A 27,912-nucleotide genomic window follows, 5' to 3' on the forward strand; every position below is an offset into this window, starting at 1 on the left:
TACTGGGAGAAGATACATTGCTAGCTCTTGCTTTGCCAGATATCCTGTTGGAGAGGCTACAAGTATTCTCTCCTGAGGAAATCTAACTGTAATTTGGGGGGGGGCAGTCCCCTTATGGGCAAGTTGCCCATATTTCCCTTCCTATACATGGACTGCTGGAGAAAGTCATCACATCAGGAAAGAGAGGACATGAAATCTAGGAAAAATTTCAAGTATACACTTTTGGTTAAAGATACCAAAGTAGGAATTCGTGTATGATGGAGATTTGAGAAAATTTCCATTGACAGTTTTACCTCTCCTTGTGTCTGGAAAGGACTGATGAGGACTTCTTTCTCCCAAACCCCCTGCATTTCAGCTGTTTTAATACTGTTTTTTTCACATTGAGCACTACTCCTCTCCCTTGTTATTTTTTTTGCCATCTGTCTCTCTCTCGAATAAGTTACAGCCAGGTACGATGATATCCCATTTATAAGATTCATCAAACCATATCTCCATAATGGCCACAATATCCAAGTCCATGTCTATGTTTATTTGCCATTAAGGTGAGATTTTTTTGGAAGAGCACTGAACACCAGCAATTAAGTATTGTACAGTTTGACTGGATCATTAATATTCTTCACTGGACAGCTATTTGATTTTCAACAAGTCCTTGGTTCTCATTGTGTGTATGACATTGAGAACTTCAGGGAGAAGAAACATTTATTGCTGATTTATTGATACAGATTATAGTTCATTATTGGACATATGTTGATATTATTCCAGCTTTCTATACACATGGTTCATAAATACATAGGGATTAGTGTGTATAGTGTTACTTTATAATAAATATTTGAACATCTGTTGGTTCCTTGTAACATTTCCTTTTCTTTTTCTTGCTTAGTATTTATTATGAACATTGTATTTATATTACATATCATACATGATTAAGTTACTGCATATTTAGTATCCTGTGACATTTTGGGATAGTATTTGGAACACAGGTTGGGTATATATTTTGTTTCCCTTGCATTTTTGTGTATAGTTAAAATTTAATGCCAAGAAGTGCAGAGTGATGCACATGGGATGCAGAAATCCAAAAGAATATACCAGATAGGAGGGGAGAGATTAGTAAGCTTGACTCAGGACAGAGACCTTGGTGATGGTGTCCGAGGATCTGAAGGTGAAGAAACTATGCGACAAGGTGGTAGCCATGGCCAGAAGGATGCTAGGCTGCAAAGAGAGGGGTATAACTACTAGACGAAAAGAGGTGTTGATGCCCCTCTACAAGTCATTAGTGAGGCCCCACTTAGAATATATTCTGTTCAGTTTTGGAGGCCATATCTTGCTAAAGAAGTAAAAAGACTGGAAACAATGCAAAAAAAAAAAAAAAAAAGCTACAAAAATGGTATGGGATTTGCCAACCTGAACATGTATATCTTGGAGGAAAAGAGAAACAGGGGTGACATGATACAGACATTCAAATATTTGAAAGGTATTAATCCGCAAATAAACCTTTTCCGGAGACAGGATATGCACCCCAACTCATACTAAACCACCCAATAAACTACTGGGGTCCAGAGGTGGGGACATGCTGTAGGGAAATTAGCAGTATCTACAATTCCAGACCCAGAGCCAACCCCAAGTCTCTCCAAACACCCTTAACAGGGTTGGCTGTTAGAATCACTCTTCACTCCTGCTGGCTACACAGTAACTACTTTGACAGCCTGTTCAATTGATACTCATTTATTCAGGTCACTCTGAGGAGGACCCAGTTAAGTTCTGAGAGTGAATAAATGAATACTAATCCTGGTAGCTGTCAGTGTAAAGTGCTGGGGAGCCAGCTGGAGTGGAGACCAATATTTCCTATGGCTCCCATTGGGGGGTGAGTTTGAGGAAGTCAGATATGTGCAGGAGGGAGTCTAGAGAGGTGAAAATGGGGGATGGTGATCCTGCAGCTTTCTCTGTATCAAAATGAAGTGCCAGAAGGAAGGAGCAAGGGGATCAAGATTAGGATGGGCATGTTTTATTTCTTTTTTCTTTTCAATGAAAATGAAATGACGGGGGAAGGGGGGAGTGGTAAAGATCAGGGCCACAGGCAATTTTTTTTCCATTGGAAGGTAGCTAGCCAGCCAGTCTGAAGTCCAATTCTGTGTAGGCTGGAAAAGGAAAATCCAAATTGGAACCTTCACAGTTTGAGTTGTATTTTGCATAAGGCTTACTTAACACGGAGCCTTTTGTAAAATATGTATAGCTGCAGGGAGAATAAATGTTATTGAAAAAATCTTCTAGGTTTGCATCCAAACTGAAAGACAGGATAAAATCCTACCTGGTGATAAGACTATGAAATTAAACCAGAGGGCTTTCATACTTTAAGGCAACATCCATGAACACATACACCACACAAACATGTTACAGTTTATTTTCTGGCACCTGCAGCCGACATCTTTAAAGGAGTCTTGTTATGCAGCAGGAGCACATCTTGACACGATGTGTCCATTCACAAAATGATTTGTCAAAGAAATTAAAGTGAACCACAGAAACAAAAACAAAAAAAAAACCTTTCAAACTCTGAAGAAAGTCATGAAAAAATATGGCAGAAAAATAAATTTCACAACTACAAAGTCTACGGCCAAAAAAAAAAAAAAAAATCCAAAAATCAAAGAGATGCAATAGAAATGAAGAAGCTAGCAAGAATAGAGTTCATCCCTTTGCAGTACAAGCAAAAAGAAAATGAAGGTAATTGTTTCCACAATTATTCTATACTACTAAGTCACATGTGAACAAACATTTTGAAGCTTCAAAGATTCTCCTCCTTATCAGTATTCATTTGGGCAGCTGTATTAAAGCAATAGCTCTCCTTACTTCAATTTATTAAGATGGCATAAGGTGGATGTCTACACATACTGTGGGGACAATATTCAAAACAATTTAGCCAGCCGCTGACCAGTTAAAATAGTTTGGTTGAGGCTAGCTGCTAATGTTCAGCCGGTACTTAACAGTGATATTCAGCGGCACGTAGCCGATTATCACTGAACACATAGCTGGCTACCTAGGGGAGTGGAGTCAGCACTTGGCCCTTAAGTTCTGATATGCAGCACTGAAGCAGCCAGGGGTTGCGCATAAATGGGGACTACATAAATATCTGTATTTTTAGGTGGTAACTCATTCCACATAAATGATGAATATCTACACTTAAGCAGCTATGTGTAAGCTGGTTTCAAAATAACTGGATATTTAAAGCTGAAACCCACTGAGGTTCCGGGCTTGAATATCAGGGAATAACAGCAGCGGGATGAATATTGACCCATAGTGTCCAACTCAACAACAAACTTAACCTGTCACATACGTGAGAATCTTTATGTTGAAGCATGTTGGGCTGAATGAACAATTATTAAAAGTAGTCTGGAATATGCATACTTGTAAAAAACACCTTTTTATACCTGTATTAAAAGTTCAGTTGAGCAAACTGGCTTCCCCACTACTGCTCCTTTACTCGTATCTAGTACTGCAACTGGACATTGATCTCTTCTACTTAGCTTACTTTTGAAGAACCAACAGGTTACTGTTCCCTAAATACATTAGTCATTTCATATAATTATCAAGCAGGTGACCTTGCAATGGCCAAATATTATAGTCAGGAACCAATCCAATCCATGAACCAATATTTCTGACAATCCAAAGTAAATAAAAAAGAGCAATTCATAGAGGCTCAATCCAATCTCAATAATGTTTTTTTTAACTTATTTATCAGTATCCATTACCAGCAAAATACAGATAAGAAATAATATCTCAAAAGAATATGATAAAAGAAAAAAATTCAAAATCTTCCTTAGACCACAATAATGAGGGGAGTGATCACTAATGATTAGAAGATCAAAGGAGGAGGGGGAAAAAAGCAAAAAGAAGGGTACAATGTGTTAAGCCTGACATTATTCCTAAACACAACCCATATTTAAACATTTTTTTTTTTCATTTCCAGGAAAGCTTTCAAATTGGGTTTGAGTCAACCTGTTATGATAACTATACTTTTTTTTTTAATATTTCTCTCCCTATTGATGGGAAGAACCTATCTTCCCCCACTCTTCTCTTTTCTCCTTATATTGTTTCGTGGGGATTAAGTGCACCCTCCACACTTCGTGTGGCTTCCTTTTTTAGACATTTGGGGTAAACAAAACCTATTTAGATCCTCCAAACTTGACCACACACTTGCAGGGATAGGCCAAAAGAAATGTTACTCCAAGAGCAAAGTTCCTGCAGTACAGCAAGAAAAGGTTTCCTCATCTCGAGTGCTCTTTGTTATATCAGGATATATCCACACTCTTTGACCATGAAACAAAGTTTGCAGATTACTAAAGTAGATTTTCATAATTGTATTTATGTCTTGTTCCAACACAAAACTCACGATCAAAGATGTTCTAAGATTCAGATATGGATTCCTCTAGAATCACCGAAAGATTTTGTAAGTTGATTGTTTATTTTGACCACTTTCAACCACCAGCAGCTGGGCATTTAAGACAATAGTATATGAAAACTCTATTAATAGGAGAAATATTACCCAAGGAAAACTTAAGTACGTCAGTCAGATATTGTTTAAACAAATCTAATGAGTACTACATGGGACCTTGGGGAAATTCAGCATACGGAGATTATTATTAAAGTTTTCCAACTGCTCAATCTTTCTTGAAGCAAAACCCTATTTTTAGCAACTTCATGCTTAAAACCCTGGAGCAATTCCACCTCACCCTGTAATTGTTGGAACTTGCTTGATGAATCAATCGTAACCCCATCCAGCGTCTTCGCCACGACTTCCACTTTAGTCGCTAAGAAAAATAACCTACTCCATGGATTTTTGTACATTGGAGTTTAAATCTTGTAATGCTTTCCAAACTACAATGAGAGTAATCACTGTGGGAGTAGTTAGCAACATTTCTTCTACTCAAAATTGTTCACCACAGTCAAAGCTTTCCGATGTGTTACCCTAGCCAGGAGCAACCAATACCATAGCCTCGGCTTCTGTCGTTCCACCCACTTCACCACTGCTTTGGCCCAGACATGGTGATGGGCTGATATCCGGGGATAACAAGGTAGTTTCCATGCCCAAAGGGACTAATGCTCCTCCATCCAGTCCAACGTCAGGATAACTCCTCCAGTTCTCTCAGTTGGGACTCAATGGCGTAAAGGTCTATCTGATGCTGTATGGGGAAAGACCCCCCAGCTGGTGAGGGAACAACCCTCACCACCTCCTTTCTTTTCATATCAGGCATGAAAACAAGTAAATTCAGGAAATGTTGGTCACAGCAGGGAAACAGCAACCGCTACAGCTCAGCAGTCGTACCACATCTTGGCCACTCCCCTTTGTCCCCAATTTCAATAATGTTTAAAATGAAAAAAATTTAGTTTTTTTTTTCCTTTACTTGAAACAGTCAATTTAAGCCACCTTATCTTTTTTGGCACTGCTGTTAAGAGATGTATCATTTGCATGCAAATATCTCATGCAGATACAAAAGACATACTCCTGTATAAATCGGCTTGATTTTCTTATAGTTACTCTCAAGTGCCAGTATAAGTAGCTTATCATACACTTCAAACTGTACACCCTGCAGGTATGTTTAATGAAAACATGCCATTTAAACAAGACTACCATACTACTTTAAGTGCTTCTTAAATGAATCCATAGTCTTAGCTTTAAAGTGTTATTCAGAATCACGATTATCTTAACAAACCATTCATAAAATACTAATAACATATCACTGATCATCATTAACATATATTTAAAAAAAAGTTATTTTCTTACAATTGATAAAAACATGAGGCACTCTGCACAAGCACCAAAGAAAACAGGAGATAGAACCAGTAGCACTAAATAAGCCAATCAATAGGTAGTACAATATGAACAAAATAGAATAAAAATGTTATATCATTTATTGGTAAAGGAAACAAATCTAATACATAATATAACAACACAGCTAATAACACAATTTTGTATTAAAAGAACCACAAAGTCAATAGAAGTTCAACATGGCCATGTTTTGGTGTGGCGCCTGAGTCGGGTGTATATAAAATTTTACAATACTTCAGAAAACGACAGCCTAAAGCATACAATGGGCTCTGTAACTAAGCTGCACTGTAGGTGCGCTAAAGTTTAATTAGCACGTGCTAATTTTTAGTGCGCCTTAGTAATCAGGGCCGTAAAAGTAGAGATTCAAATCCTGAGAAGTTGTGGCATAGAAGGGCGAATGAAAACCAAGATAAAAAAAAAGAAGACAAAACTAAAAGGGGGAAGGAGTATAAACCTTTTTTTTTTTTTTAGATTTCTTTACTCAGGAACCCAACAACAACATATATGCATGGGAAGCCTATGGCAAATCTTAGCTAGTAAGAGCTGCTTAGTCTGAAGCTCTTTAAAAGCCATACAATTATAAGCTGAAATAGGAGTATAACATTCATAAAATATACATGCCAATGCATAAACGTCAATATATACTAATATAAAGGAGACAAACATACCAAATGAAAGGTAAAGGAAATAAGATCAAATGACTCACTCTTAAACTTACCAAAAGCTACACCTCTCTCTAAAATGGGATTGCAAAACCTATAAACATACCAAAAGAAACAAATTAAAAATTTAAAGACTTGCTTTTGCAGATTTCTGCTTCACAAAGTCAGACAGTTAACATCTATGCTGTCATTTAGTAACATGAACAGACCAGGGCTCTGGGAGCCATTTAAAGCTACAATTTCCCCCTAAGTCCTCTGATTAACATCAGGGAGATACCACTGTTAAGAAAGCTTAACACACCAAACAGAAAGCAAAACCAGCAAAAATATGTACTTCCGATTATTTTTTTTTAATAAAAAAGGCCTTTATATTAATATGCATGCGTTGGCATGCACATAAACACACATATATACATATAGTGGATGTTATAATACTATGTTTCAGCTTTTAATTCTATAGTTTCCGAACACCTTTAGGGTAGACAGCTCTTACTAGTGAAGATTATCAATAAGATTTCATTCATATAGGTATATGTGGTTACTCTGGGGCACAGGCATAGTTCAAGGTTGGTAAGTGCCACCCCAATTTCAGTCACTGGATTGGGCCTGGCATAGCTACTATTATCCCTATCCAATTGATGGCTCACAGTTGCAGCTCTGCTTTATCAATCAGTCCCTTTGTTCTCCAGCTCTGGGCCTATCTGTGTAACCAATCAGTACTGAAAACACTTTCAGTGGTACTCACCAGCAGGACCAGAACTTCCTGTTACTGTAATAAGGCCTTGTCCTATCTGCATTACACTGCTGAAACTGTATTATTTATTTGGGCATGAAAATGATCCGAGTCAAGTGGTACCAAGAGAATAAGATAGACCATGAAGATTAACCATTTGAGGCATTAGCTTTTAAGAACCAGAGTCTGCTTTGTCAGATATGGTATGAGAATGTGAAGAAACTGGGAAGGGAAATGGCCTGAAAGAGGAACTAGAGAGATACAGGGGTAGCAGAAAGGGCAGAAGACTACGGAGAGGAATGAGAAGGTGGAAATGGGAGAAGGTGAAAGGAGAAATAGGTATGGTAGAGGAAAAAAGGGGCTGAAGGCAGACAACATGAGCATTTAGTGATTGAATAATTTCTTATCTCTTTGCATTTTGCTCAGTACAGGAAGAGATGCATTTCTGGGTTGTTGTTTTGTTTTTTTTTAAATCACTATTTCTGAATTACCTGAGCAGGCTGTTCGTTTTCAACTGGAACAGAATCTTGAGAATCAGGCTAGCCTACATAAGTATTACCATACTGGGAAGACCAAAGGTCCATCAAATCCAGCATCCTGTTTCCAACAGTGGCCAACCAGGTCACAAATTCCTGGCAAGATCCAAAAAGTAAAAAAACATTTTATACTGCTTATCCCAGAAATAGTGGATTTTCCCCAAGTCCATTTAATAATGGTGTATGGACTTTTCCCTTAGAGAGCCATCCAAACCTTTTTTTAAAACTCAGCTAAGCTAACCACCTTTACCACATTCTCTGGCAACGAATTCCAGAGTTTAATTACACATTGAGTGAAGAAAACGTTTCTTCCGATTTATTTTAAATTTACTATATTGTAGCTTCATTACATGCCCCCTAGTCCTAGTATTTTGGAAAACGTAAACAGACGCATCACATCTACCCGTTCAACTCCACTCATTTTTATAGACCTCTATCATATCTCCCCTCAGATGCCTTTTCTCCAAGCTGAAGAGCCATAGCCGCCTTTAGCCTTTCCTCAAAGGGAAGTCATTCTATCCCCTTTATCATTTTCGTCGCCCTTCTCTGCACCTTTTCTAATTCCACTATATCTTGAGATGCTGCAACCAGAATTGAACACAATATCGAGGTGCGGTCGCACCATGGAGCGATACAAAGGCATTATAACATCCTATTTTGTTTTCCATTCCTTTCCTAATAATATCTAACATTCTATTGCTTTCTTAGCCGCAGCAGCACACTGAGAAGGTTTCAACATATCATCAACGACGACACCTAGATCCCTTTCTTGGTCTGGACTCCTAAAGTGGAACCTTGCATGATTCAGCTATAATTCGGGTTCTTCTTTCCCACAAGTGTCACTTTGCACTTGCACACATTAAACGTCATCTGTTATTTAGACGCCCAGTCTACAAGTCTCGTAAGGTCCTCTTGTAATTTTTTCACAATCCTCCCACGATTTAACGACTTTTAATAACTTTGTCTCATCAGCAAATTTAATTACCTCACTAGTTACTCCCATCTTTAGGTCATTTAGAAATACGTTAAAAGCAGTGGTTTTCGGAAAGCCCAGAGCACTGAAATATCTCTTGGGTCTCATCATGCTCATCCTTCAGCACTTTGACAGAAATGATCCTGTAATTTTGATATCATTAGACATTACCATGGCATTTGATTCAGTTGACCATCCTCTTTCTCCTGAATCAACCTTCTACAATGAGTCTAAAACAAATCTCTAAGATGGATTCAGTCTTTTCATTTAATAGACCAATCAAGTTCAAATACAAGGTTCTACTCTTCTTCTTATGTTTTCTTCCCTGTGGAGTCCCCTCAGGGCTCGATTCTGGCTCTACTACATTTTAATATATTTCTTTCTCCTCTGCTGACTTTTGCTGAAGCTCTAAGTCTAGATATATTTGCTTAAACTGACGATACCCAACTTTTTGCATGTCTTAACCTTACTGACCCACTTGTGGTTAAGTCTCAATTTCAAACTAGATCAAATAGCCTCATGGCTCCATGCGCATAAACTCACCCTCAATTTTGGTAAATGTACAAGGTACTCTGTTTTCTCTTTCTTGCCAGTCCCCTTTGCTCCATCCCATTGCCATAGCAGGTCACATACTTTCAATGGTCTCTTCTGTCAAGGTTCTAGGTGTATTCTAGACAACGCTGAACTTCCATCCCTATATTTCTAAAAAAATACAAAATAAATCCCCCCTCCCCCCCAATTAAAAATGCTTATTGGATTGTCGTTCGTTTTCTACTCTGCACTTCAAGTCCTTTTACATGCTTATGTGCTTTAAGACATGGATCACTGTAACTTGCTGCTTCAGGGCATTCATAGAAAAGGTCATCCATTGGTTACAATCAGTCCAGAACACGACTATTTGCCTTCTTGGCGCTTCCCAATCTGACCACATCACACTTCGGCTACAGGAGAGGACCTAGCTGCCAGTGTGATTCCACATTTCTTACAAAGTGCTTCTCCTGATACACAAAATTCTTAATTCTGGCCAAACCTGCTATTTGTCTCAATACTCGTTGCCGTGTTGCCAGACGAGGGCACTCTGCACTTCCAGTAGCATCTTATCCAAGTTCCCTCTGTCACATTCACCTTTTTTCTGCACACTCTTGTATCTTCAGTGTCATGGGTACCCTCTTATGGAATTCCATTCTTTTAGATCTCCACCTGGAAATCTCCCTGCCTACCTTTAAAGCTCACCTTAAGGCGCTTTTTTTTTTTTCTTAGGACTTTGATTCTCATCATTCTTTGTTGCCTGTGGTATAATTGAGGCTATGTGATGGTATCCTTTTCTTTCTTCTTTCTGCATGCTTGCTATAAGGCTTTCAAGTTTTCTCTTTTTCTTTTCAGCTTATATTGAAATTCCATTCACTTTCTACTAGTGATTACAGATTGGTTGATTTATATTGTAAACCGCTTTGATGGCTCTCCCTAAAATGGTATATCAAGCCTAAGAAAAACTTGAAAGCTTGAATTGTTTTAGTTATCACAACAGTACATATAATGTAATACATTTCACAGTGGCAGCTTTACATCAAGATACTGTACTTGCCTCTGTGTGTTTTTAAATATTCAGTGTTACTCTTTCATATAAAATAAAATGGTATCAGAGCAGAATATGTTCTCATATTCACGTCCAATATCAATTGTTCAATCAATTGTTCAATGTTAACTGTGGATGGGGGGGGGGGGGGGGTGCATCAGATACCCTTGGGGCAGCTATGGGGGCAAGGAGTATGAAATAGTGCCTGGAGAGTCTAGGAAGAGGTTGGGAGGCAGTGTAAAGAGATGGGTCATAAGTACATAAGTATTACCATATAGGCATAGACAGAAGGCCAATCAAGCCAAGTATTCTGTTTCCAACAGTGGCCAATCCAGGTCACAAGTACCTGCAAGATCCTAAAACAGTACAATACATTTTATGCTGCTTATCCTAGAAATAAGCAGTGGATTTTCTCCAACTCATTTTAATAATGGCTTATGGACTTTTTCTTTTAGGAAGCTATCCAAACCTTTTTTTAAACCCCAATAAGCTAACTGCTTTTACTACATTCTTTGGCAAAACATTCCAGAGTTTAACTACACGTTGAGTGAAGAAATATTTTCTCAGATTTGTATTAAATTTAAAACTATGTAGCTTCATTGGGTGCCCCCTAGCCCTACTATTTTTGGAAAGAGTAAACAATTCACATCTACCTGTTCCATTCCACTCATTATTTTATAGACCTCTACCATATCTCCTCTCAGCCATCTTTTCTCCAAGCTGAAGGGCCCTAGCCGCTTTAGCATTTCCTCATAGGGAAGTCGTCCCATCCCCTTTATCATTTGTCGCCCTTCTCTGTATCTTTTCTTAATTCCACTATATCTTGAGATGCGGTGACCTGAATTGAACACAATATTCGAGGTGCAGTCGCACCATAGAGCGATACAATGGCATTATAATATACTCATTTTTGTTTTCCATTCCTTTCCTAATAATACCTAATATTCTAGTTGTTTTCTTCCCTGCCGCACACCGAACAGAGGGTTTCAACGTATTATCAACAATTACACCTAGATCCCTTTCCTGGTCAGCAACTCCTAATGTGGAACCTTGCATTACATAGCTATAGTTCGGGTTCCTCTTTTACACATGCCATCACTTTGCAGTTGCTCACATTAAATGTCATCTGCCATTCGGATGCCCAGTCTCCTAGTCTCGTAAGGTCCTCTTGTAATATTTCACAATCCTCTCGTGATTTAACAACTTTGAATAACTTTGTGTCATCAGCAAATTTAATTGCCTCACTAACTACTCCCATCTCTAGATCATTTATAATATGATAAAAAGCAACAGACCCCTTGGGGAACCCCACTATCTACCCTTCTCCATTGAGAATACTGACATTTTAACACTAATCTCTGTTTTCTATCTTTTAACCAGTTTTTAATCCACAATAGTACACTGCCTCCTATCCCATGACTCTCCAATTTCCTCTGGAGTCTTTCATGAGGTAGTCTGTCAAATGCCTTTTGAAAATCCAGATACACAATATCAACCTGTTCACCTTGATCCACATGTTTATTCACCCCTTCAAAGAAATGTAATAGATTGGTGAGGCAAGATTTCCCTTCACTAAATTCATGTTGGCTTTGTCTCATTAATCCATGTTTTTAAATATGCTCTGTAATTTTGTTCTTTCTTGTAGTCTCTACCATTTTGCTCAGCACCGACGTCGGGCTCACCGGTCTAAAATTTCCCAGATCACCTCTGGAACCTTTTTTAAAAGTCAGCGTTACATTAGCCACTCTCCAATCTTCTGGTACCATGCTTGATTTTAAAGAAAAGTTACATATTATTAACAATAGTTCTGCAAGTTCATTTTTCACTTCTATCAGTATTTTGGGATGAATCCCATCCGGTCCAGATGATTTGTTACTCTTCAATTTGTCAAATTGTGCCATTACATCTTCCAGGTTTAGAGAGATTTCATTCAGTTTCTCTGATTCGTCAGCGTTGAATATCTTTTCTGGCACCAAGGAACGGCAGGGAGGATGTGGAAATTAGATTGAGAAGAAAGCTGAAAGACAAGCTATAAGAAGCTAAAAAGGGATAGGAATAAAATGGCCTAGATGTTAGGAGGGTTGAGCAGCAAGAAGAGAACTGGGGGTGGTGATGGAATGAGGAAGTTTGAACTTGGGAGGTGGCACGACCAGAGGATGGAAATGGAAGATAACAGATCGAGTGAAAGACAGGAGGAGGCTGGGAAAGGAGGGGAACAATTGGAGGGGTGAGTGGGAAATGTAAAGGTTTTAGATGGAAAGCATACAAAGGAAGACTGAGGATTGGAGGGTGAGAGAAGTGGAAAACCTAAATGCAGAAACAGAGAAGAAAAAAAATGGGAAAAAAAATAAATGCAGAGGAAGATCAATGTCAGATGTAAAGACGGAAGAGAAGAAGGCAGAGGAGAGAATAAGTGAAAAGAAACATTGAAAAAAAGAGTTTAGGAGGCTTAACATAAGAAAAGTGGAAAAGACTAGGACCAGCTCAATTACAAAAATAAAATGCCCAAAGGTATAAAATAAAAACTTTCACTTAATACTAAAGATTGAAATGTGTTCACTTTGCAAAACACACACAGAAACGTGTACATTTAACAAAATACAGAAGAAAATGTATAGTCTCTTTTACCAGTACTGCATTGCTTATAGAGTCTGGCTTTCATGGGGTTCTCCATTTCAGTTTTTGTCTGCATGCTTCTTTTGCGGTCTCCAATTCTGTATCAAGTTAGAATCTGTGTTCTCGCATGTGTGACTGAGATGAAGAATTATGCTAATATGTACTGTCTGTGTATGAATCTAACAGTACAGCTTGTTCTAGTTTCCCAGTAGTAGGTATACTAATACTCAAGACCAGTACAATACTTAGGACAGTGTATTTTCAAATGTGGCATTGTCGCAGTTTCAGTCATAGAGATTAAGGTATGGTAAGTTTGCTATTTAGGTTTTGATTGTCTTTTAGCAGGGCACTGTGTAATTTTGTAAATTGTCTGGCCCTATTTGAAAGCAGACTCTGGAGCAAAGGTGGCAAAAGGCGTCCCTTGTCTCCCAAAATAAAAACGCCCCACACAAACAAAAACTCATCTGCTTTAAAAAAAAAAAAAAAAAAAATTATCTGGCAGTGGAAGAAGTGCTATTCCTGAAGTATATGGAGTTGAAAAGGGGGATAGCTTCACTTTTGAAGAAATATGGAGACTGCGATACAGAATTAAAGTTTCAGAGTTTATACTGAAATTTGTCCAATGCCATAGAGAAAGCAAAGCTATTCACCTATAGAAGGTGTCCTCTGAGGACGACAGAGGATATAGTCACATGAATGGGTGATGTCATCGATAGAGCCTGGCCCAATTCCCAGCATCTTTTCCAGGAATCCCACCAAGCAGGCACCTGAACCTTCCCACCCACCATGACCACATGGAATTAGCCTATTAGAAAACTAATAGAATACAACTCCTAGGAGAGGAGAGCAGGACATGTGAATACGCATCCTGTTGGCCTTGAAGAACACCTGCTACAGGTGAGAAAACTTTGCTTTCTCCGGAACTACCAGGCTGTTCTAAAACAAAAAGGGAGGATAAAACAAGGCCTTCAACAGGCTACAGCAAAGAACAATTTTTTTTTGTTTGTTTTTATGCTTTAATTTTTTTTTTTTAATTCTTTGAACAGTGTGAATGGAAAACAAATGAGCCTAAAGAGTGGAGCTGGATTCTAGACCTCAAATAAATTCTGTAGGACTGATTAACCAAACTAGCCGTTGCATCAGGAAAACTGTTCCAAACAACAGTGAGATGTGAACATGTGGACTGATGACCATGTTGCGGCTCTGCAGATCTCTTGAATGGAGGCTAATCTCAAGTGGGCTACCAACATAGCTGTGGTTCAGACATTGTGAGCCATAATATGACCCTCTAGAGTCAGCCCAGCTGGGGCATAAGTGAAAGAAATGCAGTCTGCTAGCCAATTTGACAAAGTGCATTTGCTGATGGTTGTCTCCAGCATATTAGGGTCAAAACAAACAACAAGCTGGGTGGACTGTCTATGGGCCTTAGTTCACTCCAAATAGACTCTCTTGCAGTCGAAGGTGTGGAGTGCACTTTTGCCAGGCTGGGCATAGGGTTTGAGGAAGAAGGATGGTAAGACAAATGACTGATTAAGATGGAATTCCGACACCACCTTAGGAACTTAGAATGCGTGCACATGAAGATTTTTGTGTAAGGAGGAAAACTACTAGTGCTTGGATCTCACTTAGTTGCTAGCTGAAGTAGCCTTCACCTAGAACAAAACCTTCCAGGTGTAGAACTTCAGATGGCAGGAATCAAGTGGCTCAAAATAAAGTTTTCATCAGCTGGGAGAGAATGACACTGAGATCCCATGACACCCCTATCAATAGAGCAGGGTGATTCAAGTGTTGATTCTGATGCCCCCCAGTGCTCCTGGCACCATGCTTCTTGTCTTCCGCCCAACACACCGGATCTGCATCCCTTGAAGCTAACAAGAACTATGTCTAATCCTTACATGTCCTTGGTGCCAGATCTGTGGAAGCCTGGTTCCAGTGGGTGCTGCCAACGCTCGATTTTGAGGCAAGCGCAGACCTCCTCGATACAAACACATCCCCCGTGTCATGCAGCTCACGGAGCCATGGGGACCGATGATTCTGATGCAGATGTCAATGGACCAGACTTCTCTGTGACAAAAATGGTTTTGCACTGCTCTTTACTCTTAAGGGTCCTTTTGGTCATCTGACGACAATGACAAGAGAGCTTGATGGTTAGTCCCAAAGAATGACAAGACCAATTATGAGGATCAATCCTCAAAATGGACATGCCATATCTGGTGCACCACTTAAAACTACTGAAAGTTTTCTGGGACACGTCAGGGAAGATAGCTGAAGCAAACTCAAACAGCTCAATGATGGCAATAAAGTAGAAAAAAATTATACTCCAACTGGAGAACTCAGGCTTAAGTGGGCCAAAAAGTCTCAGAAAAATAAAAGACAACTTGAAGTGCTGAAAAAACCTAGGGAATTTTTTTAAAAAGTATTAAAAGGAGAATACAGTTTCCAAGCAGCACTTACAAAAATAAAATAGACCGAAGTCTAAAGACAACAGTCGCAGCCAGAGAGGTGTCTTCTCAGTTCTGCAGAGAAAACAAGACTGGCTGGTCCCACGCATGCATGGTGGAACTCCTAAAGGCTTCTGGACAAGAAGATGAGGATTTTCCTGTACCAGGCTCCATCGGATGATGTTACCTATTCGAGTGAAGATGCTGTCCTGCTTGTCCACAGAGATTCCAAACTTCACTTAGAAGAATTTGTTGAATGACTATCAATTGTAATGGCAATTTTACTTGGTGGCACAAACTGGCTGGAGGGGAGGGGGTTTCTTTATCCACAGAAGGCCATGAAGCCTTATGCTTCTAATTTAAAAGTGAGGGGAGGAGGGTACGGTGTGATGGCAGTGGGAATGATGCATCAAAACGTCACTTTGCCTTCCCCCCCTCCCCACCACATCCATCACATACCTAGCTTGCCTACCTGTTACCACCACCCCAAATATTTCTGTCTTGAAAGACCACTGTCCCTGGGTAAGAAATATTTAACAATTTTTTTTTTTTTTTTACTCTTGTTTTTTCACATTTGGCTTTTTAAGATCCTAATTTTTGTTCCCTTTCTTTTTCTTTGTTATGCTTTCTTCTTGACTTTGGTACTTCATTCGCCCTGGCTAAGCCATTATTTTCCAGAATTTTAATCTCTGCTTTTAGATAATATACTTTAGGCTGTCATTTTATGAAGTACTGTCATGAGCTGATTTTTATATGCCCTCAGTGTGGGCTCCACAATGAAATATGGCCATCTCAGGCTTTTAACCACCTCTGGATTTTTATATGAACTAGTTATTTGCTGTGTTTTATTGTATTGTGTATTTATGATTTTGTTTCAGAGTTGTATATAATTAACATTTTGTTCAAGATCTTTAAGGTAGTTGGAATTGTAATCGCACCCTCCCCTCAAAAAAAATAAAACATTTGAATTTTTTTATTGGAACTAGAACCTGTATCAATAGTTATATACAAATATTTTAAGCCAGACTGTTGTAGATAAATATATTTTAAAAGGTATGTTGTTTTTAATTATACCTTTTTAAAATAAATGTAAAGAACCTGTTAATCCGAGTTGGAATTATATGACATTTTAAAAGATATGTCACCCAGAGATGAAACACTTAAGCTTCAATTTAATACCTTAACAGACACGGGAAGAACCTCAAAGCCTGAGAAACTGATCAGGCATTTATCAAATGCCTCATTTAATATTAACAAGCAAGGTCCTTCTATGTAAGTTTCACTGGAATATTTATTTTCTGTGCCTACCATCTGATACAACCTCTTTATTTGGTGGCAATATGTTCACAGATTTACATCGCCAGACTACATGCATCTGAATTACCAGCTTTTTTCGTTAGATTTGCACACTCCATATCTCTGAACTCACAAAGGAAATTGCTTTTCTCACATCTTTTAATATTCATGTTTTTGCAATTTTTAGCTCTCATTCATCGAATATTCTTACTATAGTCAAATGACCCCTTTTCCAATACATTTCCCCTAAGGGTGATCATATTGCCATTCACTGGTAAGGTTAAGAGGCTAGTCTGCTGTATATCTCGGTCTAAAAACAAAGTATTTCCAGCAATTAAAAGACTTTCAATTTGAGTTATGACAGTCATTTTTTGCAGAATTATCAACACAGAACCAAACTGTGATAAATAAGATTTCTCAATGCTCAATATGGTATCCCTTTAACACTGATGACTGAGAAAAAAAAATATGTAAACAAGCATACGAGCAAAAATAACTGGCAAAGATCTTACCTTCTTCACCATCTTGTTCTAAGGCTGTACTCTCTTCTTCAAAACTGCCAATACCTGATTCTATTTGGGGAGGTTGGATATGTTGTTGACTTAGCTTGTTGCGAATATTGTTGATTTCTTTCTTTAAAAGCTTAGTCCGTTTACTTCTTGATGCACTTAATTTCATAGAACAAGTAAGGTCAAGTTTTTCTAACAGCTGTTGGAGCTGTTCTTCCAAAGACATGTGTGCTCTGTTAACTGGGTTCAATAACTTATCCACTGTGAAGAGAAAAATTTCAAGCAACTGTATTATTTTCTGATATAAAATTAAAGAACTGCATCTAAATGAGGAACTACTACTTTTTTTTACCAAACTCTTACAAAATTATAAAAGTAAAAAAAAAGAAAAATGCATACTTTTTTTTCCACAGAAATTCACAAAAAAAATAAATAAATAAAGACTTTCTTGTGTTGAAGAAAAGTGAAGGACTTACCTGTAACAGGTATTCTCCAAGGACAGCAGGTTTCATATTCTCACGTGTGGGTAGACCCCGATCCGCAACATCCGGTCTGGCATTTATGCCCAAGTAAAAAAAAAAATCAGAGCTTTGTGAAGCGTGAATTGCGCTCCACTGCACATGCGCGAGTGCCTTCCCATCTGCCGACAGAACACAGTCCTCAGTTTAATTTTAAAGCAAAAACAAGGAAAATAAAATAATGAAATGGACAACTTCAAGGGGAGGTGGGTGGGATTGTAAGAATATGAAGTCTGCTGTCCTCAAGAGAACACCTGCTACAGGTAAGTATCTTTGCTTTCTCCGAGGACAAGCAGGCTCTCATATTTTCATGTGTGGGGAATCCATAGCATCCAGGCTCACTCAAAACAAACATTGATCAACTGGGCATCGCAACGGCAAGGACATCACACACATTAACCTGAAACTACATATAATATGAATAAGAGTGCAGCCTGGAACAGAATAAAATGGGCCTAGGAGGGTGAGGTTGGATTCTACACCCCAAACAGATTCTGCAACACTGACTGCCCAAACTGACTGTCATGTCGGGTATCCTGATCAAGGCAGTAGTGAGATGTGAATGTGTGGACTGAAGACCACATTGCACCCTTGCAAATTTCTTCAATGGAGGATGACCTCAAGTGAGCTACCGACGCAGCCATGGCTCTGATATTGTGAGCCGTGACACGACCCTCCAAGGCCAGCCCAGTCTTGGAATAAGTGAAGGAAATACAATCTGCTAGACAAATTAAGATGGTGCGTTTCTTGATGGCGACCCCCATCCTGTTGAGATCAAAAGAAACAAAAAGGTTGGGCAGCCTGTCTGTGAGGCCTTGTTCACTCCAAGTAGTAGGCCAATGCTCTCTTGCAGTCCAAGGTGTGCAAGCTGCTTTTGCCAGGATGGGCATGAGGTCAGGGAAAGAATGTTGGCAAGACAATCGACTGGTTCAGATGGAACTCTGACATCACCTTCGGCAGGAACTTAGGGTGCATGTGAAGGACTACTCTGTTGTGATGAAACTTAGTATAAGGTGCATCCACTACTAAGGCCTGAAGCTCACTGACCCTACGAGCTGAAGTAACAGCCACCAAGAAAATGACCTTCCAGGTCAAGTACTTCAGATGGCGGGAATTCAGTGGCTCAAAAGGAGCTGTCATCAGCTGGGTGAGAACGACATTGAGATCCCATGATACTGGCGGAGGTTTGAAAGGGGGCTTTGACAAAAGCAAACCTCTCATGAAGTGAACAACTAAAGGCTGTCCAGATATGGGCTTATCTTCTACATGGCGATGATAAGCACTAATTGCACTAAGGTGAACCGTTACAGAGTTGGTTTTCACACCAGACTCTAACAAGTGTAGAAGGTACTCTAGCAGGGTCTGTGTATGACAAGTAAGAGGATCTAGGACCCTGCTCTCACACCAGACTGCAAACCTCCTCCATTTAAAAGGATAAACACCTCTTAATGGAATCTTTCCTGGAAGCCAGCAAGACCCAGGCGACACCCTCCAAAAGACCCAAGGAAGCAAATTCTAAGCTCTCAGCATCCAAGCTGTGAGATTCAGATTCTGGAGGCTGGGATGTAGAAGCACCCCTCATTCTGAGTGATGAGGGTCAGAAAACACTCCAATCTCCATGGTTCTTCGGAGGATAATTCCAGAAGAGGAAACCAAATTTGTCTTAGCCAGTAAGGCACAATAAAAATCATGATTCCGCGGTCTTGCTTGAGTTTCAACAAAGGTTTTCCTACTAGAGGTATTGGAGGATAAGCATACAGGAGACCTGTCCCCCAATTAAGAGGAAGGCATTTGACGCTAGTCTGGCATGCACCTGAAGCCTGGAACTGTCACGTTTTCCAAAAGCAGGAACTAGGATCGTGAGCCCTTGGGCCACTGCCGAGGAGCGGCAGTGGCAGGCAAAACCACCCCACACAGGAATAAGACAGAACCCCGTCAGGGACGGCTAGACTTCACCTGCACCTGGCCACCCTTCCCCAAGAGTTGAGCCCCTAGGTGCAGGTGGCCGGCAGGACTTGCCGGACAGGGCCGGAACTGGATACCAGCAGGATACACACAGGGACTAGAACACACAGGGAGGCTAGGCAGAATACTAGACTAGGACTCTGACAGACAAGAGACAGAACTGAAAGCTGCAAGCAGCCACTGAAACAGGGAACAAACACTGATAGACAGGAGACAGAACTGAAAGCTGCCAGGCAGCCACTGAACAAGAAACACAAGCAACCAAGAACTAGACAAAGACATATAAACAAGAACAAGACTGGGAAACAAAATACTGAACAAGAAACTACACAAAGACTAAACTAGAATCAGGAAAGAATTACAGACTATAAACTGGACTAGGCAGAAGTGCACCAGCACCCCAAAATACCAGGGACCTTAGACGATGCAAAGGCAAAGCAGAGAGTTCCCCAATGGCTAATAAGCCCAGCAGCAGCTGAGATTCAGCTGCAGCAATCACAAGGCAGCTACGGATGCTGTGCAGGCTCAAACAAGACAAGCAAGTCTGGCAGGCCAAAAGATCCGGACTGGGCTGAAGTCTGGAATGGGAAACAGCACACAGACAATCCAATGCAGCCACCAGGTCTGGCCACCAGAGAGCAAGAGGAACACAAACCAAAACATAAGCAGAAAGCGTACTGAAGCACAGAGAGGCTTAACCCACACAGGTGTAGTATAGTGGAGTAATCAGAGCCATGCTGGAAGCAGCCAGCACACAGAGACAGAACTAACTCAGGAAGAACAGACAGAAACCAGCTCAGAAGCTGACCGCCGGAAATAAGATGAGCTTGAGAGGGGTCACGACCACAATCATGACAGGAACAGAACTGAGGGATCTTGTGATTCAGTTCCGTGGCAAAAAGATCCATTGAGGGGGTGCCCCACGCTCAGAAGATCTTACGGGCCATGCCCAGGTGGAGAGACCACTCATGTGGTTGCATTATCCTGCTCAGTCTGTTGGCCAGGGTGTTGTTTGCACCCACCAGATAAGTGGCTCGAAGGAACATGCTGTGCAGGCGAGCCCAATGCCACATCCAGACAGCTTCCCGACACAGAGGGCATGATCCGGTGCCCCCCTGCTTGCTGATGTAATACATTGCAACCTGACTGTCTGTTTGAACAAGAATAATTTGATTGGACAGACAATCTCTGAAAGCCTTTAGGAGCATTCCAGACTGCTCGAAGCTCCAGGAGGTTGATCTGAAGACTTGTTTCCTGAAGGGACCAACTTCCTTGAATGTAAAGCCCATCTACATGAGCTCCCCATCGCAGGAGTGATGTATCCATCGTCAGCACATTTTGTGGCTGAGGAATTTGGAATGAAAGACTCAAGAGTCAAATTGGATCGAATTGTCCACCACTGAAGAAAGCGACCGAGCTCTGGGGACACTTGGATGACATCTTCCAGGCTTCCCGTGGCTTGATACCACTGAGAAGCCAGGGGCCACTGAGCTGATCTAATGTGAAGACATGTCATGGGTGTAACATACACTGTGGAAACCATGTGGCCCAGTAATCTCCACATCTGCCACGCTGTGACCTGCCAAGAGGCTCGAACCTTGGACACCAGAAAGACAAGATTGTCTGCTCTGGCTTCCAGGAGGAAGGCTCAAACTTTCTGTGTGTCGAGCCAGGGCTCCTAAAAATCCAATTTCTGGACAGCATGTAGATGGGACTTGGGGTAGTTTAAAACAAACCCTAGTAGCTTGAGCACCTGAATAGTCATCCACATGGATTCCTGAGCACCGTCCTTTGAGGTTCTCTTCACCAGCCAATCGTCAAGATATGGGAACATAAATTCCTAGTCTGAATAGACATTTGGTGAAGACCCTGGGAGTTGACGGACGGCCAAAAGGCAAAACGCGGTTCTGAAAGTGATGTGTTCTCAGCCAAAATCGAAGATACGGTGGGCAGGAAGTATCAGGATATGAGTATATGCATCCTTTGAGTCCAGAGAGCATAGGCAAACATTTTTCTGAATCATCGTGAGAAGGGTGGCCAGGGAAACCACCTGAACTTTTATCTGACTAGAAATTTGTTCAGGGCTCTTAGGGGAAATGTGTCCCATTCTAGACCTGTCTTGTTTTGCACAAGGAAGTACCTGGAATAGGATCCCTGCCCTTCTTCCCCTGGAGGAACGGGTTCGACTGCATGGGCCTTCAGAAGGGCAGAGAGTTCCTCTGCAAATACCTGCCTGGGCTGAGAGCTGAATGAATGAGCTTTCTGTGGGCAATTTGGGGGTTTGGAATGCCAATTGAGGGTGTATTCGAGAAGGACTAGATGAAGAATGCACCAGTCGGAGGTTATGAGAGGCCACCTTTAGTGAAACAATTTTAACCTCCCCCCTGACCGGCAAATCATCTGGAATGGACACTTTTACTACGGCTATGCTCTGCTGGAGTCAGCCAAAACTCATCCCTTGCTTTGACTGAGGAGCAGCAGGGGCCTTAGGCGCACGCTGTTGACAAGAATGAGCACACTGGGGCTGAGCATGAGTAGGCTGTCCTCAGAGAGTTCATTTTTTTCTTATATATATAGCATCTTATTGCAATAAAACTGAATGACCGCTGTTGCTGTATTAAGCATTTTCTGGGTTTACATTTGTGACCATCATCATACTTTAAAAGTAAGTATTTCTAACAGCTGATTCAAATTCTGGGTAAAAGCTTTTTCATCAATAATAATGGGCACTCATCAGATTCAAGATTACTTACATGTAAAAGCAGGTATTCTCCATGGACAGCTGGATACAAGTTGTCACAGCATGGGTGACATTCCTCTCAAAGTTTTTAAGCCACCTTACCGTGCATACAGGCCACTTCTCGCCTGTTACTATAGTGCAGGACCACCTCAGACTAAAACTGAGAATAGCATACAGCTCCTTAGGAAACAGGATGGGTAATGTGAGGACTTATATCATGTTATTCAAAGAGAACACCTTTGTTACAGGTAAGCAACTTGGTTTTCTCCAAGGACAAGCAGGCTAGAAAATCCCCATGACATGGTACTCCCTAGTTACAAGCTGCCTTCAACATAAAAGGAGGGGAGGGGGGAACTGATAGCTACTACAATGGCAGAGCCTTTTTAGGGGGGGGGGGGGGGGGGAAGGAAGCAGCCTGGAAATGTAGAGAAATATGTCTGGGGTGGAATTGGATTCCAACCCTCCAAAAGAATTTAGAGAACGGACCAGCCAAATTTGCCATCCTGCCAGCGTTTCTTTCTGAACAGAATCGAGATGGGAAAGTATGAACTGAAGTCCATAATGAAGCCCTGCAAAATTTCCTCCATGAAAACTGATCTTAAGTTTGCTGTTCACGCAGCCATAACGCTGACATTATTAGTTGTGATATGACCCTCAAGAATCAAGCCTGTTTGAACATAAGCAAAGAAAGTGTTGTGTGCTAGCTAAACTGATAAGTGTGTTTGTTGATGGCAGCCCCCCGTTTATTGACCCTAATAAACAGGGGGGCTGCCATCAACAAACAGGGTCAACAGAAATAGTGGAGGTCCTTTGCTGTTGGAGACATGTGGCTCTTAGGGACATTCTCTGAGAAATTTCCCATTTCCATATTCTGACTACCTCCTAACATAAGAGATATGAACCTTTCCCTCCCTGCTTGATGATGTAATATATTGCAACCTGGCTCTCTGGCTGACTTAATGATATGGTTGGATAACCAATCCCTGAAAGCCATTAGAGCATTCTATATTTCTTAGTTCTAGGTGGTTTATCAGATGAACCTGCTACTGAGCAGACCAGAGACCCTGAGTGTGAACCCAATTTACATGCGCTCCCCAGCCCATGTTGGACTCATCCTTCAAATTCAAAAAGTCCTCATGAGGGATTTGGAAGGGAATTCCTTTCATCAGAGTCCTGGAGAGGAAATGAAGGCAATGCATGGCCTGAGCCCACTGAGCCTGTCTCAAATTGACGCATGCCAAGTGAGTCATATGAACTATGGACATCATGTGGCCTAGCATCCAACATTTGACCAACAGATATCGACTCTCATATCTGTAGAGTCGTCAGGTATCTACTGTTGTGGGAGAAATGTGGAAGTCAGAGTGATGTCTAACAGGGCTCCTATGAATTCCAATCTTTGTGATGGTCTGAGCTGTTTCACGGGATAGTTTATGACAAATACTAGCAGCTCCTTCACCCAAATGGTCATACGCACTGATTGTTTTGCTTCTTCCTCTAATATGCTCTTGACTGGCCAAGAAGAGAAACATGTGCACGCGATGAGCGCTTGACACTTTGTAAACACACTTGGTACTGATGCAAGGTTAAACAGCAGTATGCAAAACTGGTAGTGTTGCTTCCTTATATCAGATTTCAGATACTTCCTGTAAAATGGATATATATGGAATGTGAGTATAAACATCCTTTAAGTCAGGCAAGCAAAACCATTTCCCTTTCTGAAGAATGGGAATGAGGATGCCCAAGGAAACCATCCTAAACCTTTGTATGAACAGATATTTATTCAAGGACTGCATCTTCTTTGTGATGAGAAGTCCTTTAAATAAAATCCCTTCCCGCTTGTCCATGATGCAACAGACAGAATTGCATCAGCTTGAAAGAGGGAAAAATTCCTTTGTAAGCAATCCCTGAGCCTGAGGGATTAATTTTGATGAACTTGGTGGACAATTTGGACGAATGGTCTCTAATTGCAGATGGACATTTTGAGAGCGTACTGTTCTGAGATTACAAGGGATCAACTTGCTGTGAAAATTTTCGGCCTCCCTCTTACTTTCTGAACGTTCATTTGGGGCCATGTGGGGATAGAAATTATGCTCTACTGGAGACAAAGTCCCATCCCTAGTTTTGACCTTGGAGCTGGTTTGAATTTTTGGTTTGGGAGCGAGACCTCTGCCTTGATTGGTAAAAGCAGGAAGGTGGAGGATACTTATGCCCTTTGAGTGGCAGGATCTTTACTACCCTCTGCTTTAAAACCTCCCAGAAGGAATTTTTGGAGTGTCTGAGTGCTGCCTGATAAGAGTAGCAGTCTCCTGCACTTTATCTCCAAAGAGATTCTTTCCACAGCAAGGCAGGTCAGCAAGCTTTTCCTGCACCTCTGGCTTGAAGTTTGAGGCTTGCGGCCAGGTTAAGTCTGAGCACCAATCCTCATTGTGAAGGACCTTAATGCCATATCAAAAATATCATTAAGTTGCATGGACTATGGGTGGAGCTTGGACAGGGTCCTAATCTATCACATGGAGTGAGTGTTCCTGCTGCTAAAACCCAAAACTTTGAAAATCAGCAGAACTGCAAGCAGATTTTTATTCATAGCGATTCCCACTAACTTCTTACCTGATATCGGAGGCAAAATCTGGGAAAATGGATAGACACTTTCACGGTGGCTTCGGATGTCAAGCGGCACAAGGCCAACCCACTGACCCTGGACAAAACGGCGCCGAAGAATGCACAGGAGCCATCAGATTTGATCATGTAGGAATTAAAGATACTGCGAGCCATTATGAAAGAACAGGTAGAGGACACAAAGCGTGTGCATCAATTCGGAAACCCCTAAATGCATAACTTATGGCTGCTCAACTCCAATTAGACACTTTAAAATCTGAAACGCTAGAAATAAGTATAAACAAGTTTCAGATCATGACAAAGCAAATCAGCCAACTTTAACGAAATATGGGGGATATGACGACTAGGAATCAAAAAGGTAACATCCATATTCTTGGTGTATTAGAAGGATCTGAAGGCACAGATATGTTGTAATTCCTCTCTACATTTATACCCAGGCTGGTTACTGTCAGGAGTCATTGAAATTTGAAAGGACAAAGGGGGTGACGTCGCAGCCCACTCCAAACGCTAAATATCCGTGCCCTATTGTTGCCAAACTGCTGCATTTCCAGCAATCAATAAAAATTACAGAAGCAAAGGAACATCCAAATCTGCTTTATCAGGGCAAACGCATACTGACTGTTCCAGACTTAGCCAAATCAACGGCTCTTAAGAGTAAGGAGTTTCTTCAACTTTGGCAACCCCTGAAAGATATAGGTGCCAGGTATTGACTACTATACCCTGCTCGTATGTGAGTGACCTATCATAAAAAGCCACCACCTACTTGGATCCTGCTGCTTTCATGGCGTTTCTGGAATCAGTCCAAATGCAATGACTATTTGGCCCCCTTTACAACTTGCTTCTCCTCTTCAGTTTTAGACCTGCATGGGAAGCGCGAGTTAGAACATCTCAGGTCTGGTGTATACCATGCTAAGGAGTATTCAACAATGGAATTACTACTTATCATAATATAGATACATATGGTTTAGCTTTCAAAAGTATTTAAGTTAAAGATCAAGTACAGCCATATCTTTGATCTCGTTCCCAATCCTTAAAATTCACATTATCATCTTGTTACGTGTTTTACAATATGTCTTGACCAATAACATATTTACTATTGTGTATGAGAATAATTTAACTGCTTGGACATTACCTTAAATCACACTGGATTTACTGTGGGTTGCCACATTATCTTCAGTGTGCCATTAGACGAGTTTTTCAAGCACACCTTCATGTTACTACTTTATATTGGCAGCACCAGACTGGTTGTCTGGTACTGGTATTCCTGTTCTAAGTTAGAAACTGGAAATCAAAAAGGTCAACTAGCACTTATTATGATAATGGTTATGCTCAATATTACTGCCAATTGTTCAGCAATACAGAAGATTTGTTTCACAAATTATCATGTATGATTTATGTGCACTTTCCTATAATGTGAACTAAAAGTAATAAAATTGCACAGTATGTCCACAAAGAAAACCCTGATATTTTTTTGTTGCAGGAGACCCACCTAGATGGTAAAGGTTGTGAAAAGTTCAAGATTAAGGGTTACTCTAACCATATTTACTCTCCGGCTCTTGGGAAAAAGGGAGGGGTCTCCATTTTATTCTGCACCTCCATACAGATTCACCTGCTTGCTTCTAAAATAGATATCAAGGTAGAAGGATACTAGCAAATGTTCAAATATTTAAATCACATTGTCGTCTCGCAAATGTATATGCTCCAGTATAGGACTCCTAAGATTTTTTCAGGAAGTTAACTATTTCCTTACTGGAATTCAATTCAGATCATATAATTCTGGCAGGTGACTTTAAACAATCACTTGACTTAAGTCTACATAGAACTTCCAAATGTAGACATAAAACCAAATCAAATATTGAACTGAACATCTTGCTAGAAATAAAACATGGCTTTAGCTGATGTCTGGAGAATCCTCCAACACAAAAGACAGAGAATATACACATCACTCTCCTCCACATAATATGTATGATAGAATTGATTTCTTTATAGTGTTTATTGATTTTTTGCCACCTTACTGAAGCACTGATTAGCCCTATGCATTTATCGAATCATGCAGCTATTACTATACACTGGCAAATGCCAACTACCATTAAAGAACAATGGCTGGTAGGTGATGATGATTTCGTTACTCACATTAAGACATTTACTGATTATTTCTTTACTCATAATACTCCCAATATGTTCCGTTACATTATGGGAAGTGTACAAAGCAATACTAATTATAAGCCACATGGATCCGTCTAGACTCTGTACACAGGGTTGACCTTTTTGTTAATAGGCTGTACAGAGAGGAAAGGTCTCCAGCATTCTTTTTAACTGTATATCTGTCAGAATTCTGTGAAAGTGCACAAGCACAGCTTCCTTAGGACTGTCAAGGAATTGGAGAATATCCAACATTTCTCCCCTGGATTCTTCTCTGCACTCTAAAGAAAACAAAATGTGCGGGTCTGTGAATGAACACAGAGATATTTGGTGCACTGCTTGAAGCAACTGGGAGCCTTCTAGGACATCAAAAAAAGAATTTCAGCTAAATTAAACTCCTCAATCTTTAACAATTAAAAAAGGGGAAGTGTTCAAGTTGAGAAAACTACGCGGTAGAACGCTGCTAGAACTTTCTCTAGTGGTGGCAAATCAGCGTTTACACTGGGGCTCCGTCTGATGATGTCACCCACATGTGGAAATAACGCAGCGTGCTTGTCCTCGGAGAAGTATAGTTAAACTGGAAGGCATCAGAAATAAAACAAAAAGGAAACTAAAAAAAGATACTAAAATTCCTTTAAAAAAAAAACAAACCCCTCCCTCCCCAATTCACACCAATTGTGACTGTCAAACATTAAGACTGTCAGAATCCAATGGATTGATTTTACTACCTCTGCTCAATTTCTTTATCTAAAAAAATTAAAAAGACAA

At 40.5% G+C, this 27,912-nt stretch overlaps 1 protein-coding gene across 1 annotated transcript in view; it reads right to left on the reverse strand.

Moving 5' to 3' along the window:
* Positions 1 to 27,912, reverse strand: part of BRD1 (bromodomain containing 1) — a 306,498-nt gene that overhangs the window by 174,308 nt on the left and 104,278 nt on the right. Inside the window, 1 exon segment of the mRNA XM_030215730.1 lies at positions 17,164 to 17,421. Within this exon segment, the coding sequence (XP_030071590.1) occupies positions 17,164 to 17,421 (258 nt within the window).

The sequence above is a fragment of the Microcaecilia unicolor genome, chromosome 10, assembly GCF_901765095.1.
Source record: "Microcaecilia unicolor chromosome 10, aMicUni1.1, whole genome shotgun sequence".
Taxonomy (NCBI): Eukaryota; Metazoa; Chordata; class Amphibia; order Gymnophiona; family Siphonopidae; genus Microcaecilia; species Microcaecilia unicolor.